The sequence below is a fragment of the Symphodus melops genome (assembly GCF_947650265.1).
Source record: "Symphodus melops genome assembly, chromosome: 14".
Lineage (NCBI taxonomy): Eukaryota > Metazoa > Chordata > Actinopteri > Labriformes > Labridae > Symphodus > Symphodus melops.
In genome coordinates this window covers 18914797-18930563 of record NC_136704.1, presented here as the reverse complement: position 1 = coordinate 18930563, position 15767 = coordinate 18914797, and the positions used below count along the sequence as shown (strand labels likewise).

The 15767-nt window shown below is 40.6% G+C and overlaps 1 protein-coding gene across 1 annotated transcript; it reads right to left on the bottom strand.

Annotated features, from left to right (window-relative positions):
- Positions 1-394: 394 nt before the first annotated feature.
- Positions 395-7211, bottom strand: msl2b (MSL complex subunit 2b). Its single transcript, XM_079361286.1, has 3 exons — positions 6047-7211; positions 2701-4076; positions 395-2169 (listed from the first exon to the last, which is right to left on the bottom strand). The coding sequence occupies exons 1-3, from the start codon at positions 6186-6188 to the stop codon at positions 1870-1872; spliced, it is 1818 nt and encodes a 605-aa protein (XP_079217412.1). The 5' UTR covers positions 6189-7211; the 3' UTR covers positions 395-1869.
- Positions 7212-15767: the final 8556 nt, after the last annotated feature.

Below are 15767 nucleotides of genomic sequence, written 5' to 3'. Positions count from 1 at the left end.
GAAACAAGTCAGAACTTCAGACATCACGAAGAGAGGAAAATATCCAGATTCAAAGATTAGAGGCTGTTTTTTTTTTTTAAATGAGAAATGAAGATAAAAGATTTATAGTCATCTGGATAATGACATTCTTGCCAGGTAAAACTTTGAACATTGAATTCGGTCTTTCATCAATTTTCTAAAAAAAACAATGAGTTTTAAAGACGGTAGAAAGAATAAAAGCTGAAGTACCTGTTTGAGGACATTTTCTGGTATATTCTGCCACCTGTTGGTTGGTGCACATCACAAGCAGCAAAAAAGCCCCATACTGCCCTAGAGTGTTGAAAACGGAGCAATGCAAGACAAAAAAAAACGACAGAAAATTGCAGAGAGACGGACGCAAATAATCGCACAACACTTTGTAAGTTTTTGATTTTCTTTCTTTTTTGTGGAAATATGTTACAGGTATATTACAGATTTTTAAATGCCCAGAGGGGGAACAAAAACTGTTTGGAGACACCAGAAACTATCACGAAGAAGGAGACAGCAACTCAACTGAGACAGAAAAAAGTCCAGACCGGATCGACAGACTGACAGGCATAGAGAGAGAGAGAGAGAGAAAGAGACAGAGGGCTGAACTGACGCCCAACAGGTAACCTATGTTAGGTGACGTCCAATAAATACGGCAAATGTCGCTAACACGGATTATTACAAACAAAAACAAGCAGAACAAAAAAAGACGAGGGCAGACAGGTGTGCTCTCCTTCTTGAGTCCTTTGTGGCGTTTAGCAGCATGTGTGTAGCTTCCAGAAACCAAAAAAATAATTAAAAAATCACTTGCAATGATGAACCTGCTGGGGCTGCAGTCAACCAGAGATTTTAACACAAGCTGAATCAGAACAGAGACGATGTGGTGAATCGAAGCTGAGTGAGAAAAAAAGTGCTTATTAGAAGAACACACAAAATTAAACTGGTTCAACAGCAAACCAGGGAGACGCTTTGTCCTCGAGCAGCCTTATTGGTCGGTTGACTTCAAGCATTTGACCACTTGTATATTTTTTCAGTCCATAATAACATCTAGAGTAATGTTTGGGTGCATAAACATTCACAGACATAGTCAAACATACATTTGGCTGGTGGTGTTGAAGTCCCATTCCTGCTCTTGCAGCGACAGACAGAATAAAGTTACTGTCAATGGTCATAGAAGTTATTCTGCAGGCTGTGCTAGTTTAGAGAGTCGTCTACTTGATTTCATTTCTAGTAGTTCAAATCCAATCTATCTTTTCCCTGTGTGAAAATAATCTGGTTGAGTGCAGGACGTCCCCCCGGCAGCGGCTTCTGTTGGTTTTCAATGTAACTTATAAAAGATATCATAAAATGTCTTTTTTTTTATGGAAACTCATAAGTCCACGTACAAAAAGTTCTTTCTTTTATATAAATTACACCAGTCTCTGTTGATGATGATATTTCCGTTCCAAACCAAACTCTTACCCTCATACATACACACTCACATGCACGCACACATACACACACTGAGGCTACACAACATGCTCTACACTTTACCCATAGTAGAGAGAGAGAGAGAGAAAAAAAAAACTATCCGCACTGAAATGACAACCTCTGCACATACAGTAACGCTACATCTCCTCCTTTCTTCTCTTCCACGCTGCATCTGTATGCAAGACCACAAGCATGGTGCAGTTTCGGGCAATAAACGGAGGGCGACTCTTCCGCCTCGGCTGGTGACCCTCGCTATCGCCTGTCACTGTAGCTGCCTTTGTTCTGGCTCCGCCCCCTGCAGGTTCCTGGCACACTCTGATAGGTGGTGCCCAGCTTGCGGGCGGGGTGGGGTGGGTGGGTGGGGGGGGGGGGGAATGTGCATAACGACTGATCTCAGCAGTCGAACCGCATCTCCAGTGAATCATCGAAGCCTCGGTTGTCGTGACCAGCGCCCGAGAGGAAGGCAGCCGTGACCGGGGCCCCTGTTGCTGTGGTGACGTTGAGGAGGGTGTTTCCAGGGGAGCTGGTGGCTGGGCTACGCAGGGTCGCCGCGGTGATGCTCGTGAGGTTGATGCCCAGCGTCAGTCGTGTCTGTTCCAGAGCTTTCTCCGGCACCGCAAAGGCCTCCAGCTTCTTCTCGCCGTTGGCCATGTATGAGTTCTGACAGCCGCGACAGATGCAGTCCAGACACGCCTGAGAAAGACAATCATGATCAATAAACCAAACAATAACAAAAGAAACAACAAAATACTTTCCCATGACAGAAATATTAAACAGATTTAAAAGCAGGAATGAACAGACATCTCCGATTAAAGCAAAACAGACGAGAACATTTAGAGGGGCTCAATATAATGTTTGATCATCAACAATTTCACAATTATCAAACTAAAGACATCACCTCATGAGGACTGTGAGATCCGGCTGCATGTGTGTGTGCATGTGTGTGAAAGAGTGCTGCGGTTAAAACGTTGTGAAACACTTCGGTAGAAGTCTAAGTTCCCTAAAACTGAGATCTCTTCATGATTGTTTCAACAGCATGTCAACATCACATTACAGAAAACAGACACAAACCGCTGATAAGAATACATAACAAACACAAAAAGTCAGTTGGATGTTTTGACAGCCCACGTGCAAAATCGAGTTTATTCTGAGTCATTTAAAAGAATCGACTGCCCTCCAAATATGTGGGTTTAGAAACTACAAGCACAACTTTGTAGTTCTCACCTTGCGGTTGGAGTAGCAGGGGCAGCGCTGCCCCCTGCAGGTCAACACTGAGGGGTTCTGCGTGGCTCTGCCGCACTTGCAGCCCTTTTTCTCCACGGGCTTCTTGTACAGTGGCTTGGAGGGGCTGGGCGGGTGCGTCAGCGGATGGGCGTGGGGGTGAGGGGGGACTCTGTCACGGGGCTGTGCACGAGGTTTTGGGACCCCTTGTCTGGCCTTGGTGTAGGCCTTCTTGGGACCTCCATGGTGCTCAACAGTCTTTTTCAGCACCTTGTTCGAGACGAGCACAGTCTTGCCCACCTTCGGGGGTCCACCGTTGGGCACTGGGGCCAGTTGGGGATGGGGCGCTGCTGCAGGGAATTTAGGCTCCTGTTTGGTGGTGGCACCGGGGTTGGGGTGATGGGGGGAGCTGTTGGCACCAAGGGGAGGGGCTTGTAAAAGGGTGGAGATGGAGAGGGGCTGTACCTTCTCGCTGTCGCTTTCTGAGCGGGAGCGTTTGCGATGGTAACGAGGGGGGACATGGGGGATGACTGTGGAGGGCTGAGGGGGAGGCTGTATCGAGGGCTGTCGGTAAGAATAGATGGGACGGGGGCTGTTCTCTGTCGGGAGGGAAGGGGGGAGTCGGGAGGAGTCGGGGCCTGACGGGCAGTGTGGCCCGTTGATGCTTGTATGAGGTACAGAGGGAGGGCAGTCTGTCGGGGGGTTAGGCTCAGGGTCAGTGTCCGTCTCCAGAGTCCTGAGCACCTCCTCAACACTCAACAACAACGGCCCCCCGCCATGTTTCAGCTCCTCCCCGAAGGTACTGATGTCGCAAAGTCCCGCCTCCCCGGCCCCGGTGACGCTCACACACACCGGGATTTCCTCCGAAAAACTCTCTTGCTTTGCTACACCTCCACCTGTTTCTATGGTGACGGGCTGCAGAGAGTCTGAGCTGACCAGGCCGTTACAGTCATGCAGCCCATTCACGCTGACGGCGCTCAGCTCCTCCTCTTTGATCTCCTTAAAGGGAGGCGCTTCATCAGGCTGCACAAACGCAGACGTGGAGGCCACATGCGATATGCCGACTGAATCTGAAACGTCCTCTGCCTCTGGCTCGCTCTCAGCCAATGTCAGGCCCTCGTTCAGGATGGCCTGAAGATCCGGCGAGTCGCTGGCAGCGCTTGCTATGTGGGGAGCTAGGGGCGACTGGGTGATGTAGAGGCAGAGTTTCCTGTAACAGTGAACAAGCAATGAGAGCTGCCTGTTTTCCTCAAAGCGGGAGTAGTCCTTACACCAACTACAGGACGGCTTCAGCTGCATCCTCTGACCTTTACAGCCTCGACAGACGTAATGCTGACATGATGAGTCTGTAGGGGCGATGGGGTCTTGCAGCAGGTTACCTACAGACAACAGGAATAAATATAGTAAACAAATGTCACACTAAGGTATCAAAGCAAACCCTGGGTTTAAAAGTGACAGCACAAGTAGGATTTAAAAAGGATTAGTTCCTCGTAAACTGCGTTTCAACAGCTTCCTACTCGGATGTTTGTAAAGCTGAGTGGTGTCTGGCAACGTGCCAGACTGGATGACAACCGCTCATTGAGAGGGGCTTCCTTAGCAACACTGGTCGCTAGGCAGTGCAGCTGCAGATAGCGAAAGGGATGAAGGTGCATTCATAAGAAACAACCGACCGTATACACTTTGCATTGCATGTGTGATAAATCCCACGCAACTGCTGTTAGTCTATGTTTAAAATGATGCACAGGCCAAACACGGCTTACAGATCGACCTGTTATTCATGCATGGGAGGAGGAGGAATAATCGATATCTGTGAGTTTAATGAAGATGCGCTTCTTTTTATATTTTTGCAATCGCGGGGAGGGGGGGGATCCATTTCAGAGGAACATATACCCACTGGCTTTTGGCAAACATCAACCTGCTGCATTATGCATGAAGTGAAGGAACTGTGGGTTAAAAATACCAAGATGAGATGAGTTTTACATACCAACACAAACTAACCATATAGGACCCCCCTTTATTTAATCACAGCCGGTTTTATCCTTCAGAATTTCAGTCACTGACATATGGTCCTGTCTCTTAAGTGTTCCTCCCATTATGCGGTTGTTTTAATTGTATTCAAATATTTTAAAGTGTGTTTGGTATTTAGGGATAAAAAGAGAGGGAGAGAGATTAAATGCATCCTATCCAGCGTGTGGAGGGGATTGTTATTCAACACGATGACAGAGAAACGCCCCACTGCTGCCAAAAGGCACACAGAGGGGGGTGTGTCATGATGGGTGTCGCTGTGAATTATGATGCGTTCAATGCTCTTTGGAAATTGTGCCTTCAGATTTCATAAACAAGACTTATATCCTGGTGTCTGCACAGGTTTCCTTAGGTCTCGTCTTTATTCACAAAAACACACAACTGACGATCAGCAGTTGTGGAATTACTATTCAATTATTGTGTGAGCAGAGATCTGTACATCGATATAAAAAACAAACAAGTACTTAATACGCATGAAAGCTTCATTTTAAGATGAATTTACATGTAAAGCAGTGTATTTTCCCCATCGATTACTTCTATAATGAATTATAATTCTGCAGCTGTTAATAAGTTATTTGTATACATATTTATAACTGAATTTTTTTAAAAAGCTACCCATGTAGATGTTTGGATGATTTACAAGTTTAATATTTTAATTATTAAAATCACTCAGACAAAACCTATCTATTGTCTTTTAGTATGGTGAGTTTCCTCATCGTTTGCCCTTCTTTCTGAATTTGTGTTCTGTCAATTAGCTGAAATTTTGCTGAAATTTTATTTGTATCCTTTATTTTGACACGTAAATCATTTTCTAAGAATCATTTAAACAAGGGGCACACATTCATCTTAATATATTAATAACTTTATTCAATAAAATCCTTTGTTTAAGCTTCATGACTTGAAATTGAGTATATTTATATACAACTCATAGATGCATTTTAATAAACGATATGACATTACAGAGCATAAAGATGAAACTAAAGCACATATGAAAACAGAAAAAAAAGGAAATTAAATAAAAGAAAAAACAAACAGCGGATTATATCAATCTCAGATACACCAACAGATAAATGTCTAAAATGTCTATAAAAACTATCAACAACAATATCTACATAAATGAAGTAGAAGGTTAACTCAATAGTAGATTACTGGCTCATTGTCGAGTTTCATATCTCCGATTGTACTTGAAAGCAGCATTGTTTAAAGGCTCGCTCCCACTGAGAGCACAGATGACAACAACGCACGTTACCAAGCACCTTCCCTAAGTAGTCATTTTCACAGGTATACGGTCACATAACATGAAGATAAATAAAACCCCACTCACCACAGACCAAGCAGGACAGGGACTGGCGGAAAAACGGAAGCAGCTTGCAGAGTTCCGCGAGGGCCCGGGGGTCTCGGGGGTCGCACTGCAGCACCGATCGGCTCGCGGACACGTAAAGAGAAGTCGCATTCACCGGGTTCATCTCAGCTGCCTGTCCAGGGGCTCCAGTCCGTTATAGATGTATTAATGTGTAAACACACCAAAGTCACACTCACACACAAACAAACCAGGCGAGCGCACGAGCAGCTACTCCCGGGGTAAAACTAGTGTTTTTGTCAATGGAGTCCGGTAGGTGGATGAAATCGGTAAATCCCACATATAGAGCAGTCTGCGCAAGGAGCAATCGAGGTTACTCATCCCAAGTCACATCCAATCCATCGTCAATGAGATGCCCCTGCAAAAACACCACTTCTGCTGTTAATGTGAACGGTAACCGTGGGTGCATTCACGGGGAGCATGTGCAGGCACGGTTCGGTTCGGTTCCATGCAGTCCATCTAGAGTTATGATTAAAAGCATTTCATTACAAAGTGCTCCAGTTTGCAATGATTTCCCATCTGATAAATCCATAATCCACATGCATGCTTGTCCTGGGTTGTTGAGGTCGGTATCACACAGTGCATGTATTCAGCCCCAGCAGGCTCGTCATGGTTCTGTTATTGTTCGCGGAGATTCAAAAACAGGCCGCCCTGGCTCCAAAAGCTTCTCTTTAAAGGGAAATGCAAACAACTTCACGTAGAAATGACGGGGGGATAAATTGCACAGAGGCTGCGGTTATTAAAACAAATAATATTTCGGAGCTAAGAAGTCTCTCATAGTGTAAATAAAAACGAGCCAGTGGAAGCACCGGGCTCGAAGTGACAGTGCTGGCCGCCTCGGCTGCACCGGGAAGCCGGCTAAAAAAAGCAGGCCGCGCGTCCCACTCCTCGGGATTAGCGGGACTTTCTCGTTCTTGCTACTCCTCCTTGGTGGGAGTGTAGGAGGAAACTCGAGGGATAAGACCAAACTATGTTCCTCTGCAGCTTTTGACAGATATCAAGGGTGTCAGCGAAGACAGAAAGTGAATTAAATCCCTGTTTGTGTATCTTGCTATCGTTAGCCGCGGAGTATTCCTCATACCTCTCGTCGATTTTCCCATACACAAACAAGGGGGCGCTGTTGTCCAGATCTCGCGAGAAAATGAGTAAGGCGGTCAATTTAAAAAACAATGAAGTGCTCATTTGTGATAAAACCATCGACTGTTAATATAAGGATAACACTTAAATTAATTGTCTGGGCGTTTATTTACTCCACTTTGAAAAAACACTGCCTTTATTTGACATATGTGCCAAAAAGAGAGATGCCTTTAATTGTTTTCAAACAAAACTTGTGCACAACAAAGATGGTAAAGACTATACAATAATCTGTAAATGTATTAGAGGGAGGACAAAATATGGATATTATAATGACTGACGAGCGCTGCCTGTGCTGGTCTATGGAGTTTTACACAATATCACAATTCTTTAGTTATTTAAAACATTAAGTAAAAGTGTAGCATGAGAGGTGGAAAACAATACTTTATAAATTTCAACATTTATTTTGTTCTCAAAAGTAAGCTCAAATGGCATATGCTTTATTTACTTTGTCAATTCTTTTGCACCAAAACACGAAGACAAATTCCTTGTATGTGTAAATGTACTTGTCAATTAAAGACTCTTATTCTAAGGTAGTGCCTCATATACAGAGGCCATGGTAACTCCATGCAGGTGACCCGGACTCAAGTTCAAATTACATTTTGTTTCCTGCATGTCATTTCTCACTCTCTCCTCCTCCTCCTGTTTCCAACTCTATCCACTGTGCTCATCTATAATAAAGGCACAAAAAAGGCCACAAAATAAATCTTGAGATAAAAAAAGCCTAACTCCTATATTTGTCTCTCTTCAGTTTGATACACGAGATGACCCCATTTATGATTGTAATGTGTGTCATATCCCTAAAAGTGCTTTCTTTTCTGGTTAGTATCACATAAACAATCCTTCTTTGTATTTTGAGTCATACAGCGTTTATGATGAAAATGAAAAATGATTTCACAATCTAGTTTCTCAGTAAGGTCAGTGAACGGTTTCATTTCAGCATTCAAATCCTTTTCAGCCCATGCATGGTTATAGCAGATCAAACCTCAGGAAAAGGTTTAAAAGAAATACAATTTTTAAACAAGTATGCATAAATAGATGCATGCATGTATAGATAAAAAAAAAACATATGTAGAATTTTTTTGGGGAAAAATGCTATGAATTATGCTTTGTTTTAACATAGATTAAGGCATAAACAACTAACACACAAAGTACTTTTACCCTTCTGCATTTGAAGCAGCATTGTCAGAAGAAAGCAAAGACCGTTAGAGATATTTAAACATTCACAACACGTCATCTTTGACAGTTCTGCTATTACAGATTTTGTCATTAGATCATTATCACTCATAATAAAACAAATCACCCTCTCAAAAACAACATGTCTGTTTAGTTTCTTACAACATGCCTGTGGTTGCTAAGAGCTTGTTGGTTCATGTGTTTGCATGGTGTGATAACTTAGAGCAGATAAAAAGATGGAAACTGTGTGAGGTGCTGTCTCTGAAGGAAGGAGCGTGAACTAAATGAGGAAGAAAATTCATCATAGAAATGTTTTTGACAATTTCTGTTTGTCGGTACAAAAAGCTACAAACTCACAATCAAGGAAAGACAAACTGCCAGTTTTCTTTGTTACATGAAACCCTGTTGTGATGCAAAAATAAAGCTATATCATCTATCTAAACTCTCATCTTTACCCTTTCTTCTCTGTCCTCTTTTGTTCTTCCTCTTTTTGCTAACATGCAAACCTAACATATGGGGCTGTTGAAGGCTGCTGACCAGCAGGGACTTTCCACTGTAAGGGTTATAGAAAAAAATCCCCCACTCCCAAAATTAAACGGAGAGTTATTTTTGGTGTGAGGATGAGTCAAGTGATCAATTACTTGATTAACAATTAGTTTACAAAACAGACATGATCTTCATTTCATCATCATCTTCATTTCATTCATCATCTTTGTCACATGTGACGGTACTTTATATTATTTATGGTGAGGCTGCACAGCTGGGCAGCAGTTAGCGAAAAGGTTCCTGGTTAGAATCCCGTTGGACAGGGTGTGTGGAGTTCTTACATGCGCGGGTTCTCTCTGTGTGTTCTGGCTTCCAAGTTCCTCCTTCCGTCCAAAGACATGCTCATTGACTCTAAATTGTCTGTAGGAATGAATGTGAGTGTGGCTGGTTGTCTATCTCAATATGTCAGCACTGTGATTGGTTGGCGACCAGTCCATTGTGTACCCCACCTCTCGCCCAATGTTAGCTGGGATTGGCGCCAGCCCCCCTCGACCCCGAACAGGAAAAGCGATGTAGATAATGGATAGATGGACTTTTGGTCGGACAAACCCGCAGATTTAAGACATCAGTGTGAACTTAGAGTTGATTTCTTGGAAACAGAACTGTGCCATTTTAATTCATTTCTTCAATAAATAGCAGCAATGAAGTGACATTAAAGATGCAATGAAAATCTGTGTTTGGAAGGGTGCTGTTATTCCACTTGCTATTTCAGTGAGACATCCAGTTTTTTTGCCTATAATTTTCACTTTTCTCCAAGTACTTTCAGAAGTATTGCAGGAGCGGATCTGGTTGTTGACACATGCAAGTATCAACCGGAAACTAGACATGACATAAAGACTGCCGCAGAGTCCGCCATATGGTGCTTTAATGACAATGTTCTGTCCATGCTGCTTACATACAGTATAAAACATACTGGAGAACAGAAAACATGATGCAGCTGTTACATTACCTGCACAGAGATTGTAGCAGCCACAGGCAGACAGCTTATACGGTCATGCATTGATCACAGAGAATAAACGTCATCACCACCTCCCAATCACTCAAGGGGAATTTTTCCTGATTATATCCCGCTGCATCCTTGCATCAGCTCACTCTGACTTTCTGCGGAAAAAAAACTGAGGGTCTAGCAGGTGAAACTCCAGAAAAAGTCTGATGGAAAAAATGTGGCTGTTTGCGTTCAAACATGAAGCTCCCCCCTAAAACTTCACAACGTTTACAGGAGTTTTGTGCAAGTATGAAAGCAGTATTTGAAAGAGAAATCTCTAAAACTGAAGACGGCACATGAATAAAATATTATAGTGTTTGTAATGACCGTTAAATGGAGAATCAAAGGTCAACAGACAATGACAGATGGAAAAAAAACCTTCAGCTGCCGAGCTGATTCATGCAGACCTGTTCACCATGTCTCACTTGAGTGGAAAAGTTCTGTATAATGTGAGTAATGACGGCTAGTTTAACCTGTCTGAAAAAGGCTCCAGTCAACTGTTGCTATCCAACAATTTATTGTTTAGTAGAAGAAATAAATCATTTTCAAACCAATAGCATAATTTACGGATCAAAGTTTGGTTTCATAATTCTTTACTTCTGAAGTAAGTTTATGTGTATTAAGTAGGGTAATGCATCAGGAACAGGTTGTTTAAGCAGGGGAATCCCTTCAAGATGAGAAACATTTTGTAATTGTGTGTACATTCTGCAACAACCACCAAATCAAATGAGCCATAATATAATTTTTGTATCATATCGTATCATTTGGATTCACAAAACAAGATGTTTAATGTCCTTGTTCCATATCCAGTATTTGCCCCTATTCACATTTATCTTAAGTAACAGGAAATTTGATTTGAATATTTTGGGATTTGCTGCCTTCTGTGTGTGTTATTCCTCTTTTAGGGTTCTCAGTATTGTTTCACGCCTCTATGACCAATCTTTTTTTAGTCTAATATGGTAACATAGGATGTTAAAAAAAGCTTCTTTCTCAGTCTGAGGGTTATTATTAGTCTATCTCTGACTGACAGCTTTGGAGATTCCCCATTTGTTGCTCATATTTATTATGAATGGAACTTGAAGTAATCCATTTATTGACTACTGCAATAAAAAAGCAAAATAAAGATGAAAAGTAATTTTAACTGATGATTTTGAGTTCAAATATATCCGACAACTTTAAACAATACAATCAAACTCATATGATGTTATTTAAAAATGTATATGTCAAATGAGTGATCCATCTTAAACCACACAGAAAGTTTAAAGACTTTTTAAAGTTTTACTTTCTATGCTATTGGATGTTATTGTGATCATACTTATTGTTTTTATTATTTTAAATGGAGGTTGAAATTGCATTAATGGAGAGGTTTTTCTTTTTCACAGTTTCAAATTGCTTCACATAATCACAGTTTGAGGACAGGTGGAAAATTACACATAAACACTGATCTCAACTTCAAAATAAATCATGAAACATTGATGACTCAGAGAAAACTCAAGAATGCAACAAAACACACAACATTAGAAGGCTGGGATAAGAAATGACTTAATACAACAGGAAACACTAAAGACTAAACTATGAAGCATTAAGACCAAAATACACAAAGGAAACAAGAAACACTGGGAAGTAAAACAATATCAGGAAATCTAAGCAGTGAAATACAAACTAAATAGGACCAAATAATGACAGAATAAGGGCACAGTCATTCAGTGATGGAAGTATGCGTCAGGCCATGCAGGGCTTTGTATGTAACTAATAAAGAAATCTAATTGATTCTAAACTGAACAGGAAGTGACTGAAGGAATCTTGGGATGTTGGCCAGTGTGTGTTAAGGTTTATTTTGAACATGGCCACTAGAGACTTAAGTGTAGAGGAAGAAAAAAGATGTTGAAAAATCACTAATTTGAATTTCAAGTAATACTTTTGTTACTCAAACTGTTCTGATTTTTGTTTGGTGTCCAAGTAAAGGAAAGGCGACAGAATTCAATCGGCCTTGATTTAATCCATCAGCAGAAATATCTGCATTCAAATGTAGCCAACAATCCACTCTTAGTAAACTCTTTTCACTAATTTCATTTTTGCTTCTCAAGGTGCTCGTCACAGTAAAAGAGCTTGTTTGTAGCTCCCAGGTTAAAACATCATCAGACGATAGCCGAGCGGTTCCCATATTGGGCAGCAGTAACTCAGAGAGAGTTTTATCAACACAGAAGATCAATTCTGCGACAGTACTGCGAAAAACCTGAACATATATGGACATGTTGGACAAATTGTCTCCGTCCTCTCTGTCACCACTGCAGAATGATTGTTCTATCTGAGCATCATTACTCGTGACAAGTGGTTCCTCTTTTTGTGTGAAGCTGCAGTATATAAGATGCCACTTCTCTCTAGTCCACACATCGTAAAACTTTGGGTATTCAATAACTGAACAAACAGGCCATATTCAGACGAAATCCAGAGCCAGTTAACAGTAACAAGCAACATTTAAAGATGTGGACGACTCTCTCTTCATGCCGCTGGATCTTTCTGTTCTCAGTCATAATTGTGATGAGCTTTTCTACATCAAAAGGTAAAATTGAACTCTTCTTTAAATAATGTTCAAGCTCAAATGTTTGCAGACAGCAGACTTAGTCTGCCAGAAACTGAATCCCACACAGAAACCACTGTAAAGTTAGTCAGTTGAATGAATACAAAGTGAAGTGGGTAAATGTATTTTTAAATGCACTTCAGGGTGTAATGATTTTTGGAGATGTAATGCTGAATAACAAAAGTATTGTTCTGTATGTGTGTTTCTGGTGTTGCAGTGAACTCCTTTAACCCTATTGCTGCAAACTGCTGTTTGAATACCAGCCTTGGATGGGTACAAGACATCAAAGCATGTTATGAACAGTTAGCAAATAGGACCTGCAAGATCCACGCCTTCCTGTAAGCACTGCACACTTTGACACACCTGACCCAATAGTGACATTTCTAATTTGATCAAAGATTAAATCATTTAGTTGCAAAATGAACTCTAAGCAATGTTGTCATCTGTTTTCAGGATTATAAATAAAAATGGGAAAAAGGCATGCCTCAGTCCAGAAACCAAGTGGCTCAAGAAAAAGATAAAGAAGGTGAGACTCAGGTGTTGGTTTGGATTTGTGAGTTTAATACCAGAGCTGGTTTAATACTAGCTCAATATGTTGTTCTAAATAATCAGTGAGTGCATGATAAGAGTTTTGACTTTGTGATTTTTCACCACGAAACAATTCACATTGCACTTTTGTAATATTGTGTTTTTATAATTTAGGTCTAGCAAACAATCACGCAGTAACAGACTATTCAACTAATCAAAAACTAACATACTCTTCTTGAAGTACTTTATTGTGAATACTTTAAGATACTTTATCTTCTACTTCAGTTTTTCCACGTGGTCTTTTGTTTTATATTTCTACAGGCAAACAGTCGGCTACATTTCACAGAAAATCGGATCTTTTGACTTAATTTAACAGCCTGAGTTAAACTGTCATTTTTTTTAAAGGTTTTACTGTTTTGCCATCACAACCACAGTATAGTATTTTAATGGATATTTTTAACATTGAATCTCACAATGATATAACCACTTCCTCCACATCACTTCTCAGTTTGAAAATCTGCTGAATAAGTTCAGTGCAGGCATGTTTGGGTCTACACCTGTGAAAAAGGACGGAAAAGAGACAGTCATCCTCAGAAAAAAAAATCTTTATGAACAGACCAACAAAGCCACATTTCTTTTTAAAGAAAAGTTTGCAGCAAGATAACCAAAGAAGTTCTTTTTTTTTTTTTTTTTTTTTTTTGCACATTTATAGAGGATATTGTTTTGGTAGGGAATCAGATATAAAGGTCACGCATAATACTGTACAAGTGGAAAAATCCCTTTTTAGCAACACCATCTAGGTGGTTTGAGTACTTGAGGAATCTTTAAAAAAACACAAACAGATACATTAGTTAAGTTCTCCTAACAAATTATCAAGTATGAATTGTGATGAGCTCTAACTTTGCATATCTTTTGTCTTTTCTTCTCTGTAGGGAGAACTGCACTGTAAAGCCTTCTAGAAAAACAAAGTCCTGGAAATTGAGTCTGCACGACCAGAAACCTCCCAGCAAAGCAGCTACTCCGACCATTTTCAGCCAGTTTACTATTTATTCCCCTTTTAAAGATATCTATTTAAATTTTTTATTATTTTTGTATTGATTTTTTAAATTATAAAACAAGAATTTTCTGATATTATTAGCAGAGCTCTTTCTTTAGAACCAAAAATAAATCCTGTCTCCCAGATGATTGACTCTTGTTTTCCTCCACACGTGATGTCTGTTTTTTTGACTGATTCACTGACAAAAAGGGTCACTTCTGCCACTGCTGACTCAGTGTCACATTTCTGTAAAGTAAATACATTTTCATTGAAGAGCAGCTTTATTGGAAGCAGAAATAATAAAAGTATCTATTTTACACCACAAGTTGTGGCAACAATGGACTGTGGACGCTAGCAGTCACATTTATGAAAAACCCAATAATATTAGTACATAATAATATAATACCTTGTCTGTCAACATTGGTCCTTGGCTTCTCACAACGCCGCCCCTCTGCATGTCCAAAAATGCACGATGTCAGTGAGGGGGAGAAGTGGGGCAGGCATAACAGCATGTCTAAAACAAAGTTGCACTCGAGTCAGAAACATTCACCCAGCGCCAAAATGCACCAACCAAATTTCTACATATTGTTGAATTGAGCTGATGAATTCCTTTTTTTTTTTTTTGCACGGGGTCAATGTCAGGTTGGAACAGAAAACACACAATCATCAACAGCACATAATTTTCTGAAATATGGCTATATTTAAATGTATTTTGTGCACATTTTTATGCATTTTTTAAATTATTTTTATAGTATGCATGATCAGGAAAGGAAACTTCTGGATGACATAGACAACATACCTGATCAACAAACTCCCCTGTCTTCACACTGTGTGTGTCTTGTCAGGGAGATTAGCACACACTTCAAATGGTTCCTGTTTTAGTGTGAAGTTGCAGTTTGTAAGGTTCTCCTCTGTGGTTCACTCATCGTCAGACTGGCAGAAACTGAACATTTTGTTTTCAGCTGAGATCCAGAGTTTCTGTGCCGTGCAGCGTATGAAGATGTGGACGACTCTCTCTGCAGGCCACTGGATCTGCCTGCTCCCTCTGGCTGCAGCGCTGCTCGTCTCTGCATCAAAAGGTATTCAAAAGAAGAATTTTATATAAAAAGTGTGTCGTAGTGGAGCAGAACATGAACCACTTTTAAACTGTACATTGTGGTAGGTTGATGTTCATCCATCTTCTGTTAGGAGTGATTCAAGTAGTTGCTAACTGTTGTGCTTTTTGTGATAGATGAGTGATACATGTGACTTTTAAAGATTGAAGGATGATATTTTTATCCTTTTATTTGCTCATACCCTTTACAATGAACATCAAAGTATTTATTTTGGTGGACGTATAATAAACTTATTAGGAGATTGTGTATATGTATTCCTGCAGGCTTTTTGTCCTAGACTTCATCCTTCTGCTCTTATTGTCTTGATTTTTATCATATCCTTTTATAGCCTGAGAAGAAGAAAACACATGTTAAGGTGACTTCTTCCTCAATCTAAATTCTGACAAAACAGAAATCCTCATAGTAAGCCCGGAGAGTTCGTTTAAAAAAATACAGCTTACAGTTTGTTGGTCTCGATGGAATAGATGTTGGGACAGCCTCAAACATTTAGTTTTCTATATGAACACAAAGAAGTCCACTTCTGTTTCCTGTTTCTTCAAAATTATTATCAGCTAAATCACTTCTGTTTGTTGCTGTTTTGTTTA